This window comes from Garra rufa, chromosome 23 (genome assembly GCF_049309525.1).
Source record: "Garra rufa chromosome 23, GarRuf1.0, whole genome shotgun sequence".
In the NCBI taxonomy this organism is placed as follows: Eukaryota; Metazoa; Chordata; class Actinopteri; order Cypriniformes; family Cyprinidae; genus Garra; species Garra rufa.
In genome coordinates, this window is record NC_133383.1 from 37,040,680 (window position 1) to 37,057,023 (window position 16,344).

Below are 16,344 nucleotides of genomic sequence, written 5' to 3' on the forward strand. Positions count from 1 at the left end.
TAAAAGATGCATTTCTACACACAACAGAAGGGTTTCGGGATTAAAAATGCACTTAATAACAATTAATATGTAGCTGAAGTGCATCGTCTGCATTACGCCACTGACCACAATTTTCAATAATTCACTGAATTTCTTATTCATAACTCTATCATCACTGTTGTATTTGTAATGGTTTCAGAAGTCGATGCGATACTCACCCATCCTTTCAGAGGTTCCCACGCCGGCACTCTGTTGCACATGTCTCTCAGTATTCGTAAGACGATCACGCACGACTTTAGCCCGTTAACTCTAGCCTGAGGAAACCAGAGGGAATCGGCCAATGAGCTGAGAGCAACAATCAAAGCCAACGTTTAACCCGTAAATCTGTAGATCTTGACTATGTGTGAGTGTGGAGGTGTGTGTTGTGGTTGGGTTGTGGCCCGTGTGGTGCGGATGATGGAGGAGGGGGCGGGGCTTATGTCGGTGGGGTGGGAGAAGGGAAGATACGGTGCAGGAAAGCACTAGACAAATCCTTCATGATGACAAGCAGATTATGGACAAACGAAAACAGGCAAAAGAAAAACCAAAAAGTGTAACAATTGCTTTTGTAGCCTTACGATACGTCAACGTTCGTGATGAGGTGTCGAGCATTTGGAGAGCTGGAGGAAATCGAGGACAATGGCATGTAGTTTTGGGTCATAAGGCTACAATAACAATGAGAAGAAGTGAGCGCCAACCTGGAACCATTTGGCATGTCGCAGAGAGGCCAACGCCACCAGGCACCTCTGTCTATCCAACAGGTCCGCCGGCTCGCTCGACTCAACGCTCTCTATCGGTGAGAAGAACGGGACAGGAAATCAAATCACACACGCGTAGACACGCACGCTCACACACATACACACGCGTGATGAGGGAGGGGGCTGTTAAGGCACAGCAGGAAGGAGAAAAGGAGGAAGCCAGTCGGCTTAGGTGGTCCAGTGCATCCAAAAGAGATGAGACCTCAGTGCATCTCCTTGGCTGGCTGGAAACTGGAGGAAGGATTCGCAAAAGGTGTTAGCATGTGCCTTAAGTTATGAAATGCTAAACCAGAGCCTAGAAAAAGAAAGGCTGAATTAGGCTGTTCAATTGACGTTACACAATATCCTAACCAAGCACGCCGTGATAGAGCATCCTCTGTATTAATGAGAGATCATGTGTGAATGTTTTGGCCTGATGAGCTGTATAAAGTGACAACCAATACATTTTCAGTTACTTTGTTTTATTTTTTGTTTTGCTGGATAGCTCCGCCCACAGAGCACTGTGTTGATTTTAATGAAAACAAACTTCTTGTTTTATGCAAGTTGGAATAAAACCATCTAAAAGGTTAGAATAAAACTGTCAATTTATCTAACATTTCAAATGTAAAATACATTACACTTTTTGGTTGAAAAAAAAAATACAAAAAATAATTCTGCTCACGAAGGCTGCATTTATTTGATAGTAAAAATAGTACATTATTACAATTTAAATCAGTTCTTTTAAATCTATGTAAAATCAGTCACCAGTGTCACATGATCCTTCAGAAATCATTCTAATATCACATCAGTTTTATCAAAGTCCTTTTAAGACAAGTCATGTCACTCGGCGGCCATCTTTGAAACGCCTCTCGGGCATCAAAGTGTAGCTCCTATCTCTTTGAATGGGGAAACATCAAATTCTCCAAAACTGTTCGCCAAATTTACGATTAAATTTCATATTTAAAATCTCCAAAGAAATCCAACAAGAACTGCCTCATAAATATAGTTCCTTGTGCTTGAATAGCGTTAAAAAAACGCTTATTTTTCGGGCTAGATGAGCCAGTGCGCATGCGCAGTACTGAACGCATAGATATATATACGTAGATGCCTCATTAGCGACTGTTTCTATGGGCCGTTATACTTAAGCCATCCGCCATTTCACAGCGGTCTACTTGACGTCATTCACCCATAGATCTCATAGTAATCACTGAAAATTCAAAAAGCCACAGTCCTGCCGTTGGTCGTTGGTCTGCGAACCTACAGTATGGTGAATGACGTCAAGTGGACCGTTCCAATATGGCGGACGCATCTACGTGCTTGGAGCGGTCCAATGCAGTATCTATGTATATATATCTATGACTGAACGCACGTCTTAGAGCGCCGGCTGTTTCTATAGCAACCGGGACTTCTAACGGCAGATGCAGTGACGCGCTGACTTTACTAATCAACAATTGGCTCTTTCACTAAGAAGGCGGAGCTTCGCGGCCATGATGACCGTTTCATTGTTCCCCATTCAAAACTACACGAGTGACATGGCTTTGGTATTCTATAGTCTTTGGTTTTATGGCCATAAAGTGTTGATTTTTATTAAAACCAACCGATTTTTTTTTTTTTTTTTTTTTAAACAAACTTCTTGTTTTATGAAGGCTGGAATAAACTGCCAATTTATCTAAAATGTTATGGCTTCATTTTTTACTTTTTTTTCTGTTTTGAAAATGACAATTCATAATTTGAAATTTGTTGCATTTTACTTTTTTTTTGGTTGAGAAAAAAATACAAAAAAATGTGGTGTCAATAAGATTTTGAATTTTTTTTTTAAATTCTGCTCATGAAGGCTGCATTTATTTGATCAAAAATATAATAAAATAGTAATATTGTGAAACATTATTACAATTTAAATCTGTCACCAGTGTCACATGATCCTTCAGAAATCATTCTAATATTACATCAGTTTTATGGCCATAAAGTGTTGATTTTTATGAAATCCAATAGTTTTTTTTTTTTTTTAAATGAAAACAAAAGGTCTTGTTTTATGAAGGTTGGAATAAAACTTCATCTAAAAGGTTAGAATCAAACTGCCAATTTATCTAAAATGTTATGGTTCCATTTTTTACTTGTTTTCTGTTTTGAAAATGACAATTCATAATTTGAAATGTGGTGTGTACACAACTTTTTAGTTGAGAAAAAAAAGTGGTGTCGGTAAGATTTTTTTTTTTATTCTGCTCATGAAGGCTGCATGTATTAGATCAAAAATATAGTAATATTGTAAAACATTATAACAATTTAAATCTGTTATGTAAAATCTATGTAAAATGTCATTCTAATATCATCAGTTTTATGGCCATAAAGTGTTGATTTTTATGAAAACCAATAGATGTTTGGAGACTGCAATAAATCTCTAGATGATAATATATATTATATTAAGTTATATTATAAGCAAAAAGTTAAATACAAACCTATAAAATAAAATAAAAGTGAAAAAAATAAAATAAAAATAGATTTACTGAATAAGGTGTGTAATTTCCATTCAAAATTTATTATTTTTATTTTTTTAAACGCAAAAATGAAATTATCGCATTAGCTATGTAATAAGCAAGATATGGGTACTGTATAAGCTTTTGTTCCAAATTTAAAGATTTTTATTATTTACATTATGCAAAATTGTATGCATTTAAAAAAGTCTCTTCAAAGCTGCATTTATTTGATCAAAAATATAGTAACAATAGTAATATTGTTAAACATTAATGCAGTTTAATTTAAATATATATATATATTTACAAAAATAATGTAAAATTTCCTCAAAGCATTCTAATACGCTATTTATTGAACTTATATCACTTTTATGGGGGGGGGGGGTGTTGATTTGTATGAAAACCAATAGATATGTTAACCTTTTTTAATGAAAATTAACTTCTTGTATGAAGGCTGCAATAAAACTCTTAAATTATATTTAATATTTTATGGCGTTTAATTTACAGTCAAAAAAAGTATTCTTTTGTAAAAACACTATCTGTATTTAAAGATACATAAAATGCAAGCTATGATATGAGCAAGATTAAAGGGTATAAGAATATATATATATAAGAATATATATATATATATATAAGAATATATATATATATATATAAGAATATATATATATATAAGAATATATATATATATATATATTTTTTTTTTTTTTTTTTTTTTTTTTTTTTTTTTCAGAAAAAGACATTTAAAAATTTGGGGTTGGTAAGATTTTTATGTATTGGAAAGAAGTCTCTTATGTTCTCCAAGATTGCATTTATTTGATCAAAAATACAATAAAAATAGCAATATTGTGAAACATTTGATTTTTATGAAAACCAATATATTTTTCCCATTTTTTTATGAAAACTAATATTGTATAAAGGTTGCATTAAAACTTGGAAATTTATTTAGTATTTTATGGTGTACTGCGTAATTTAAAGCCAAACTGTATTTATTTTTGAAACAATGCAAAAGTGAACTTTTCTGTTTATATAAAACGCTAGATATGAAATAAGCAAGATTTTATTTAAAAATGTTTTGTATTTAAATTAAACAAATAATTTTATTTGGTTTCCCCAAAAAATATTTATTGATTGATTGATTGTATTTTTACTTTTTCTGTTTTAAAAACAATCCATCATTTGAGATACAGTGAAATAACTTTTTTTTTTTGTTCAGGAAAACCATGAAAAAATTTGGGGTTGGTATAATATATCATTTTCATCGCCAGTGTGTATATATGTATGTGCATATATATGTGTGTGTGTGTGTGTGTGTGTGTGTATATATATATATATATATATATGTATATAGTGTATATAGTGTATTAGGGCTTACGATTAATCACATCCAAAATAAAAGTTTATGATTACATACTATGTGTGTACTGTGTGTATATATTATGTATGTTTATTAAAGAAAAATATTTTAGATTTATATATAAAATATTTATAATTCTATATATAATCTAAATTCAATACAAGTATAACTATCATACATATATATTTTTTAATCTATACATGTATGCGTGTGTATATTTATATATACATAATAAATATACACAGTAAACACACATTTAGTATGTAAACATAAACTTTTATTTTGGATGCGATTAATCGTGATTAATCGTTTGACAGCCCTAATATATTTACATTTATTTTAATAATATTACATTTATAATATATCCAAAAATTTTTTTAAAATATTTCACAATATTACAGTCTTTACTGAATTTTTATAAATAAATGCAGCCTTGGTGAGCTGAAGAGACTCTTCAGCTCACCAAGGCTGCGTTTATTTATAAAAATACAGTAAAGACTGTAATATTGTGAAATATTTTTAAATTTTTTTTTAGATATATTATAAATGTAATATTATTAAAATAAATGTAAAATTTCATCAGTGTCAGAAGATCCTTCAGAAATCATAACTAATTTCCTGCTCATGAAACATTTCTTATTATTATCAATGTTGAACAGTTGTTGTTTTTTCAGAATGCCTTAATAAATATAGACAATTCTAAAGAACAGCATTTGTGAAACAGAAATCTTTTGTAACATTAAAATGTCTGTCACTTCTCACCGATTTAATGCATCCTTGCTGAACAAAATGATTTCATAAAAAACACTGATGACCCCATACTTTTGAACAATAGTGTATTTCTTGTGTTAGATATTGTAAATAGACAGAGTTTAGCTCAGTTTTTAAAAGTCCACAGACTGGCAATAGCTGAAGAAACATCTGTATTTATATAAACGTCAAATACTTTCTGATTGGCTGTTCATCTCTTCACACAGTATTTCAGTAACGACAGATTTTTCTAAATTTCCTGCGGCGTGTCTGGTTAGGCGCTAACGTCAAAAGCAGCGACACACGCTAACAACTTCTGCGAATCAGTGCCAGTTTGTGCTTGGATTGACACTGGAATAATGAAGACATGCAGTGGTATTGTTATAGACCAGTCACAACAAGAGAAGAGATCGCTCACACGACACACACTCACAATCTGAGCTGTCAGAACATTTGTCTTCATCTCTCCCACCCAAACAATACATAAGGTTCATTCTTTAACTTGTGTGCTATATTTTTCTTTCATTGGATCTGTAGGTGAGTGTCTATGTAGCAGTGAGACCATCACACCGTGTTCCTCTGCAGATAAACAAACAGATAAAAGAAAGAAAAAAAGTCTGCCGCAGTGTAAATTCAGTTTGAGGCGTGCAGGTGTATGAGGTATTAATCATGAGGGGTTATTTAGAGATTATATGGCGATAACTCAAGCATTACTCTTTCATAATTCCTCTCTGGATTTTAATCAGAGCAGCCCAGCTGAGGATGGCTAAAGAGGAAGATCTGTCAGAGTGATAGAAAGGTTTAGACCACCCTCCAATCAATGACACACACATACCGCAAAAACCAACATCAATCCTTCATTTATCACCCCACAAACTTACACACACTCAAAATGAGACAAATGCCTCAGTGCATTCTTAATCAAATCATATAAATCTACAGCACACAAACACATGGGGAAAAACATGTCTGCGTCCAAAAGTCTCAGAATTAAGTTTTTTTTTTTTTTTAAATATTTAGTGTTTTATATATATATATATATATATATATATAATTTTTTTTTTTTTTTTTTTTTTTACTGTCATAAAAGATATATTACATACTATAAGAGAAAAAAAAGAAAAATTAATAAATGCCTGATTAGCAATACAGATATTTGGAACCCACTGAGATTAAAATAAAATAAAATAAAACTGGATGAAAAAAATAAAGCCTATTTTAGGGCTATATTTAGTTTGTGCACTTTAAAATAAAATAACATGAAAGAAAATAAAAGAAAGAAAATAAAGCCTATTTTAGGGCTATATTTAGTATTTGCACTTAAAAAAATAATAATAAAATAACACAAAATAATAAAATAAAATATTTAATTAAATTGCATGACGAAAATGAACCCTTTTTTAGTTCTACTTAGGTTTTGCACTTTAAAATAAAATAAAATAATTTATTAAATTAAATGAAATTTAAAGAAAAAATTTTAATTAAATTGCACGAAGAAAATGAAGCGTACTTTTAGGGCTATTCAGTTTTTGCACAAAAAAAATTAAGTCTATTGTTAGTGCTATTAAAATAAAATAGCATGAAATAATGCATGACGAAAATTAAGCCCATTTTTATAGCTATTCAGTTTTTGCACTTAATAAAACAAAACTTAATAAAATAAAATAAATATTTTTTTTTAAATTGTATGATGAAAATGAAGCCTATTTTTAGGGCTATTTAGTTTTTGCACTTTATAAATAAATAAAAAATTGTAAATTAAATGAAATCAAATAAAAAATATTTAATTAAACTGCATTACAAAAATGAAGCATATTCTTAGCGCTATTCAGTTTGTGCACTTTAAAATAAAATAAAATAAAATAAAAAAATATTTAATTAAATTACATGATAAAAATTAAGCCTATTTTTAGGACTATTCAGTTTTTGCACTTAAAAAAATTAAATAAAATAACTCATGACCTCAAGCGTGATTCTTGATACTGTATTTTTAAAAAAAGTTACAGCGTGAACTAAGAATGAACAATACTTCCACACCATTTATTAATCTTAATGTTAATTTCAGCATTTACTAATGCATTATTAAAATCACAAGTTGTGTTTGTTAACATTAATGCACTGTGAACTAACAATCAAGAACTGTATTTTCATTAACTAACATTAACAAAGATAAATACATACTGTAATAAATGTATTGTTCATTGTTTATTCATGTTAGTTATTACAACAACCAATGGAACCCTATTGTAAAGTGTTACCAAAATGCTTATGTATTTAAATACAGATAAAAATAATGCAACGTAATGAGAATATAATTTTTATGCATTACGGTAATAAAAACTTAGAGGTAAAATATGCTTAAACATCATAAAACAATGTCACAATGTAAAATATTGATGATACTAACAAAAAAGGTTCATGTCCTTTATGAAGAACTTGGTTTCTTATTTCTCTTTTGATTTATGGGGTGAAATACAACCCAGCCATGTTCTAATATTACATTGTTATGTGTGTGCGTCAGTGTCATTTAAGCACGTGTGTGTCTGTGCATGGGCTCATGAGTACTGCCCATTCGGGCCGGTCCTGAGATTGAGCCGTTTCTCAACGGGACAGGGCCCTTGACCCGGTAGGGAAAATACGAGGTGCTCCTGTCATGATCTACAACCCATCGCTCCGTCTCTCCCTCCCTCCTGTCATCTGTCATCCCTCACTCCAGGGGCAGTGTCCACATCTGACACATCTGCTAGATGGATGAGGTGTGTGCTGCCACAGGTATTGATTCCTCAACCCGGATACATTCTTTCATTTTCCTCCCCCTGCTTCTAACAATCCACATCAAAGTGGATGGAGGAGGGAGCAAACCCATGAGAAAATAAGTGTGCATGTGTCAGAGAGAATGAGATTAAGGCATATTGGCCCTATAATGCAACCAAAAATAAAAATTCTGTCATCATTTACTCAAACAGATAAAAATACTATAGAAGTTAATGGCGACAAGGAACTGTTTGGTTACCTACATTCTTCAAAACAGGGCTGGGCAATATGGTCAAACAAAATGATCACTATAACATTTTTTATATTAGTAGTTTAAAAGCTCATTTTTGCTGTGGTTTTAAACTACCTACTTACTTATAGTCAGAATGTGACAAACACTTCACGTTCTTGAATTATTTATACTATCCCAGTCATTTTTCCATAAAAAAAAAATAATATCTTAATACTAACAACCTCATTTTTATATGGTGAAATGTAACTATTTTGAACTAAACAGCCCATGTGGCATGGCATATTAAAACAACCTATTCTTCTGATGAACACGAACACGAAGTCAATATGACGCAAGTAATAATATAAAGCATATCAAAATTTGACGCTTCAAAAATATATGGAGTATACCTTTAGTGACATGAAAATAGTTCTAGATATTTTGTGCAATTTTTTTGTGTTGAAAAAAAAATAAAATAAATAAAAATAAAAACAAAAAATAATTAGTAGGTACCTAAAAAAAATTCCCCCAATGCTGATATCAATGAATTATGGAAGCCTATTTTAGAGGTTCTTCTCACAATTGTGAGACATAAAGTCGTAAATGCCAATTATAAAGTCAGAATTGTGAGATATAAACTTCCAATTTGAGGAATTAACTCACAATTCAGACTTTTTTTCCTCAGAATTGCGAGTTTATATTTTGCAAATTGTGACTTTACTCAGAATTTGTCTCGCAATTCTGAGTTTATATCATGCAATTCTGAGAACAATGTCAGAATTGCACAGTTTTATCTTGCAATTCAAGACTTTTTTCTCACAATTGTTTTTATTTCAGTTCTGAGAAAAAAAGTTAGAATAGCGATAAAAAGTCAGAATAGCAAGATATAAACTCACATTTGCTAGAATTTTTTTTGTTATAGTTTATATCTCGCAATTCTGAGTAAAAAGTGAGTAATTTTGAGTTCATATCTTGCAATTTCGACTTTATAACTTACAACTGCAAGATAAAATCTCATAGTTCTGAGAAAACATATATGTAAACATACATATAAAACTTTCTTTCTCACAATTGCGAGTTTATATCTCACAATTCTGAGAAAAAGTTAGAATTCAGTTTATATCTGACAATTCTGACTTTATAACTCACAATTGCGAGTTTATATCTGACAATTCTGAAAAATGAGTGAATGAATGTGAGATATAAACTTGCATTTGTGGAAAAAGTCAGAATTTTACATTTATATCTTGCAATTCTGACTTTATGACTCACAATTGCAAGTTTATATCTCAAAGTCCTAAGGAACAAGTCAGATTTGTGAGAAAAAAATCTGATTTTACAAGATATAACCTCGCATTTGTGAAAAAAGTCAGAATTTTGAGTTTATATCTCGCAGTTTTGACTTCATAACTCACAATTGCAAGTTTATATCTCACAGTTTTGAGAAAAAGTTAGAACTGCAAGATATAAACTCGCACATGAAAGAAAACATTTTGAATTTAGATTTTATAATCAAATTAAATTAATAATAAAAAAAAAAATCACAATAACCTTTTTTCAACCTTTTAATTCAAGCACTTTTTTTAGAGCCACTAAGTGGACATTTTACATCGAATACATCACAAAACGTACACGGCGGTATGTATTTGGCACCTTGTGAAAAAGTTCCCACAGGTATGTTTTAATCATGAGGTCAGGTTGGACCAACCACATAAAAAAATCTCTGTGAGGAAATGTTTCACCTTCATGCAAAATTCATTAATGTGTGAATTCCTGTTAAAATTACTGGATTTCACCAACGAACAGTTTTAAATGTAACCATATGTAAAGCCCAGATGGAATCTGCATACTTTTTCCTGTATTTACTGTGCTGATTTTAGGTTAAAATCTGAAAAATAAATCCATGTAATGGATTTAAACACTGCAAAGTGTTCAAAACAGTTGAGCGTACGTCATTCTTTCATAAATCACAGGACTGCAGTACTTCTTTTGGAATTCCATGAAGGCCCCAATAACAACACATCTGGGTAACTAAATCGTCCTCTTTAAGTATTGAGGTTTGCTACTGTCACTGTAACGGATGAGCACTCAAGCATGTTCACCAGGGCTACACTCTTCCAATTCATTGGCAACATGTTTGCATATTTGCATACAGTGACAGAATGTGCACAAGTGTGTGTGAGAGAGAGAGAGAGCGAGGGAAAGAAACAACATGTTTCGCATCACTGCGGCTCTAATTGTTAAAGCCTAAACGCCACGCTTTAAAGATACAACCACTTCAGCCGTCAAAGCGGTCAGTCACGGGTCACGGCACCAGAAACTCCAATAACACACTAGCATCTTGACTTCTCTCATGTGTTTGGAGATCAAGTGCCTCTGCATCAGCAATAACCAAGGGGAAGCCGAAACTGACGACTTATAACACTTTAATATTAATGTCAGGAGTGTAAAAGAAGCAGAATGAGTTAAAATTCTCTAAGCGATCCCTGCCAAGGAAGAAGGGTCTTATTTAGTGAAACAATCGGTTATTTTCGAAACAAATTGACAATTTCTATACTGTTTAGCCTCAAATGCTCATCATGTCTAGTCTCTGCGATGCACATGTGTAGTCCGTGTGATCCGGGTCAATACAGTTAGGGTATGTTGAAAAACTCCCATCTTGTTTTCTTGCCCATCTTCAAAATCGTCCTTCGTAATTTGACATACCCTAACAGTATTGAACTACGCATGGGCATCATTGAGACATTTGAGGTTAAAAAGTATACAAATTGTCAATTTGTTTAGAAAATAACAGATGGTTTCGCTAGATAAGACCCTTCTTCCTCGGCTGGGATTGTTTAGAGCCATTTGAAGCTGCGTTTAAACTGCATTTTGGAAGTACATATGCATTATATGGAGAGAGATCCTGAAATGTTTTCCTCAAAAAACATAATTTCTTTACGACCGAAGACATGAACTTCTTGGATGACAAGGGGGTGAGTACATTATCTGTATTTTTTTGTTCTTGAAGTGAACTACTCCTTTAAGAATGAAAGACTCAAGTTGCTTTTAAAATATTTCCTTTCCTGCCCACCTCTGGCTTTTGTACCCCACTGACTTTCATTATATGAAGTGAAAAATGCTTCATTTGTGTTTTGTAAAAGAAAGAAAGCCATACAGATTGAGTAAATAAAGACAATTTTTTTCATTTATCAGTGAACTATCCTTTTAACTGACAGATGAAGGCATGAAAACAGCTTGTGCTGTTTGTGCCTGCTAGAAAAGTACCCAAAATGCACTGGGCTGCTCTTAGTGCATTAAGTATGTAATACAAATGAACACCCGCCCTATATTGTTCTTGACTAAACATTTGCTTTCGCTCCATAGCGTCCCATTACACAACCAAACGGTTGTCTTTAGAGAAGTTCTGTCTTTTATCTCTCTTACGCTCCTCCCGATCTTTTTTCAGCACCTCCCGTGAGAGGCCCTGCGGGTCAAGAGTCTGACAGCACGAAGACCACTCAACCTGCTGCTGAATCAGCTCTGCGCGTGTGTTTTGACTATAAGATGAGTCCAGCCGTGTGTGTGGTCTTGAGAGAGCTCTCTGGATGCAGAGTAAGGAAGAGATGAAAGCGCTTTCTTCTAATGGAGCATTACTAACACACACACACACACACACACACACACACACACACACACACACACACACACACACACACACACACACACACACACACACACACACACACACACACACACACACACACACAAACACACAAACACACAAACACATTCATCCATCCCCTCCCTCACCTGCTGTTTAGCAAATGAAAAGGAAATGTTGGTCACATGCAGGCACAAACCTTGCTCCTCCGTCTCGCCATCATCTCGCATCTGTGGGGAGGAGAGCGTCACCTTCAGCGTGAGTTTGGGTTCTGCCGTAGTGCGGACCAAGATGGCTGCCTCGGGGACAGAGCTCTGCACTTCATACTTCTCCTCTGTCAACTTCTGTAGGGTACAAAGGTCAAAGAACACACAATGAGGATAAAGAATGAATTATCTTGTCCTTGGCTCTACTAGTGCATAGTTGTGACCTATTTACCATATTTTTCTAAATAAAAGTCAAAAAATGGGGTCGTCTTATATTCAGGGTCTAGACTTTTACATGCCAATTATACACCTGCAACAATAGTTGGTGCTAAACACTTCCACTACAGTTTATTGTACTACTGTGTTATCTTATTGGCTTATTATCTGGGTTGTCTTATATTTGGAACAACTGGATCGTACCACTGAAAAATCAAACTTGCTGGTTTATTTGAAAATTATTAGATATACTATATAAGCTAGGGTATTGATGATAAAGATATTTAGAAAATGATAAAAGAATACATATGAAAATATAATCCAGTGCTATTAATGGTTCACTCCAACATATGTAGCAGGTGGTGATTTTGCATCTTATTAATGGATGACAACCAACATAAAACTTTTTGCAAAGCTTCTATGGATATTTCAGTGATATCATTAATGTGAGTTCTGTTGATACCTCATTATAATCATGGTAAAACTGAAAAAACGTGACAGACCTACTGTAGTAGCTTTACAAAATGCAGAGGTCCCTCCTTAAACCTACAGTAGACTACCTATTGACATCAATCTGCAAAAGCAGTCTGTTGCCATTTCTGGCAATGAATAAAGTAAAAAAAAAAAAAAAAAAAAACTTTATATCTCACAATTTTGTCTTTTTCTCACAAGATATAAACTCACAATTTTAAGTTATAATGTCAGAATAGAGACATAAAAACGTGCAATTATGACTTTCTTGCAACTATGAGTTAGAAAGTCCAATTCTGAGGGGCAAAAAGACTCAGAATTGTGTATTATACAGCAATTTTGAGCTATAAAGTCAGAAATGCAAGAAATAAGCTTGCAATTCTGAAAAAGGTATAAAGTCGCAATAATGAGGACAAAAAAAAATCAATTGTGAGGTATAAAGTAATTCTGAATAAAAAAAGTCACATTTGAGAGATAAACTTGCAATTCTGAGAAAAAGTCACCATTGCGAGATATAAACTTGCTATTCTGAGAAAAAAAAAGTCAATTATGAGGTATAAACTTGCAATCCAGAACAAAAAGTCAACTTTAAGGTATAAACTGGTAATTCTGAGAGAAAAAAGTCAAAATTGCGAGATATAAATTTGCAATTCTGAGGAAAAAAGTCAGAATTGCAAGGTATGAACTCGCAATTCTGAGGTTAAAAATAATAAACTGTGAGTATAATATAGTATAATATAATTGAGAAAAAAAAGTCACAATTGTGAGATAAAAACTCACAATTCATAGAAAAAAGTCACTATTGCGAGGGATATAAACTATGCAATTCTGAGAAAAAAGTCACTTGTAAGAGATAAACTCACAATTCTGAGAAAAAAGGGCCACAAGTACAAGATACAAACTCAATTCTGAGAAAAAAGTCACAATTGCAAGGTATAAACTCTAAAATCTTTTTGTTAGTTTTTTTGAAGTGGAACTGCTTGAAGATTTAGACAACATTTTTTTTGAGCATCAGGCTTTTATGGCTCAGAGATCTTACAGAGATAGTCTACTTACATAAAATCCATATTAACATCAGTTGTACTCTGTAATAAGATGATTTTTAAATGTTTCGTTCTATGATAAAAGCTCTGTAACGCATTGCAACACAATAATAAACAATCCTTAAAAGCCTGATAATCATACACTGAAAAAATTGAGGTCTTTAAATTACAAAAACAAATCATGTTTATACAACACAATTCATTTATATTCCTGTTGTGAACATATTTTAATTAAGTAGATTTTAATTATTCATTTTGATCATTTCTCTCATGTTGATTAAAACTGGTTTAAGCGAAAAGTGAACGCAATACAAGAGTTTTGACACAACCGGGGAACTCCGGAGCAGATGGTGGCACTCATGTATAACCGAAGGAGGATGAGAACTGCTGTAAAAGAAGAAGCGAACCGAATTTGCACCAAAAATTTGAAAAATTTAGCAGCCAGCAGTCTCCTATACATATACAGTGCCTTGCAAAAGTATTCATACCCCTTCATTTTTTTCACACATTGTTTTGTTGCAGCATTATGTTAAACTGCTTTAAATTACTTTTTTTCCCCACATCAACCTACATCTCATACACCATAATGACAAAGCACAAAACAGGTTTGTAACAACTTTGCAAATTTATTAGAAATAAAAAACTGAAAAGATCCCGTTGCATTAGTATTTATACCCTTTTCTGGGACACTCGAAATTTAGCTCAGGAGCATTCATATTGCTTCTAGATGTTACTACACTTTGAGTGGAGATAAACTGTGGCAAATTCATTTGAATGAGTGTGATTTAGAAAGGCACACACCTCTCAGAAAAGGTCTAACAGCTGAAAATGCATAGAGCAAAAACCAAGTCCTGAGGTCAAGATAACTGCCTGTAGAGCTCAGTGACAGACTTGCGTTAAGGCAATGATCTAGGGAAGGGTTCAGAGAAAAATCAGTTGCATTGAAGGTTCACAGAAGCATTATCCATAATGGAAGATGATTGGAACAACTAGGACTCTAGAAAATGTCTGCCAGCCCCCATCCAAGCTGACAGAGCTTGAGAGGTGAAAAGGTGAGGCAAAGAATGGCAGATAATTGCCAAATGCAGATGTGCAAAGCTTGTCACATCATACCCAAAAAGACTTGAGGCTGTAAAGGTGCTTCAACTATGTACTGAGTTAAGGGTATGAATACTTATGCAATGTACTTATTTCAGTGTTTTGTTTTTAATAAATTTGTAAAATGTGCAAATCTGGATTTTGCTTTGTCATTATTCTGGTGTATGGAGTGTAAATTGATGTGGGGAAAAACTAATTTAAAGCAGTTTAACATAATGCTGCAACAAAACAAAATGTGAAAAAAAATGAAGGGGTATGAATACTTTTGCAAGGCACTGTATATATGCGTGTATAACCAAGTAAACCGAAGCTGCTTCAGTCCAGTATTCATCCTGAAATATTACTAACAATATCAAATTATTCTTCCATTTACTTTATCAAAATCAGTAAAGATTTCACAGCAAAAAGACTCATGAGCCTGGGCATTTTTACAATTATTCTAAAATACCTTTTACTTCCTAAAAGCAGAGTAAACTATCACTCAGAAGACAGTTCGTTTAGAGGGCTTAGAAAAGTGCACATCAAATATCACACAGTGGTGTTTATAGAGTTAAAAGTGCAGAACACACCTACTGTAAAGCAAACTGGACAAGAACGGAAAGGTTAAGTCTTTGGCATCCCATGGCCAAAGCTGATCACAATGCATTTACAAACCAGATTATGAGGTGGGACCTAGACAGTGCAGATGCTTGCTTTAATGTTTAATGTAATCCGGTTTGATGTGGGGGACGCCTCTGTAATCCATTCAATTAATTCCAGCTGCACATTCTCAATCCGCCTGCTCTTTTCATGCAAACCAGAGATCAACTGCATCTCCCACTGCACTGACCCGTCTGTGTGTGCGTATGTGGACACTACGGAGAGCGCATTTCCTTCATACATTTACATGCTTGAGCACAGAGCCAAGACAGGAAATGTGCACGTCTATCATTCAATCGCTGATGCAATGGCTTTGACTGATACAGAGAGAAAGAGGAAGCAAGCAGGGAAAGGGAAAGCAGTCGACTGTCATTCCATTAAGAACAGATCCATTATACGGAGACTTGACCTGCTGGCAGTACAGTCTGCTTTAATGGGATTTGTGTCTGGGGTCTGGTGTGTGTGTGGGTGGGTGGGTGGGAGGCTCAGACTGGGTCACCGCTGATCACCCCGTTCCCTCGGCCTGTCCTGAGTGTCTAATTAGGGAAGCTGGTTGCTGGCAGGTTTATATTAATTACACATGATGGATATAAATAGAGCAGGTCTGTTTTAGATGTTGCAATTTTTCGGTATCGAAATCTGCAATGTTTATTTTCCTCAAAACACTGCATCACTTTTAAGTACTATAACTATAAAAGCGTAAAATACA

The 16,344-nt window shown here is 33.5% G+C and overlaps 1 protein-coding gene across 4 annotated transcripts in view; it reads right to left on the reverse strand.

Annotated features, from left to right (window-relative positions):
• strbp (spermatid perinuclear RNA binding protein) overlaps window positions 1–16,344 on the reverse strand; it is a 70,007-nt gene that overhangs the window by 33,862 nt on the left and 19,801 nt on the right. For all 4 annotated transcript variants that reach the window (XM_073829335.1, XM_073829333.1, XM_073829334.1 and 1 more), the window contains exons 4-6: window positions 12,162–12,306; window positions 717–808; window positions 198–293 (exon numbers count right to left, since the gene is read on the reverse strand). In XM_073829335.1, coding sequence (XP_073685436.1) covers window positions 198–293; window positions 717–808; window positions 12,162–12,306 — 333 coding nt within the window. The remainder of the gene's footprint in view (window positions 1–197; window positions 294–716; window positions 809–12,161; window positions 12,307–16,344) is intronic.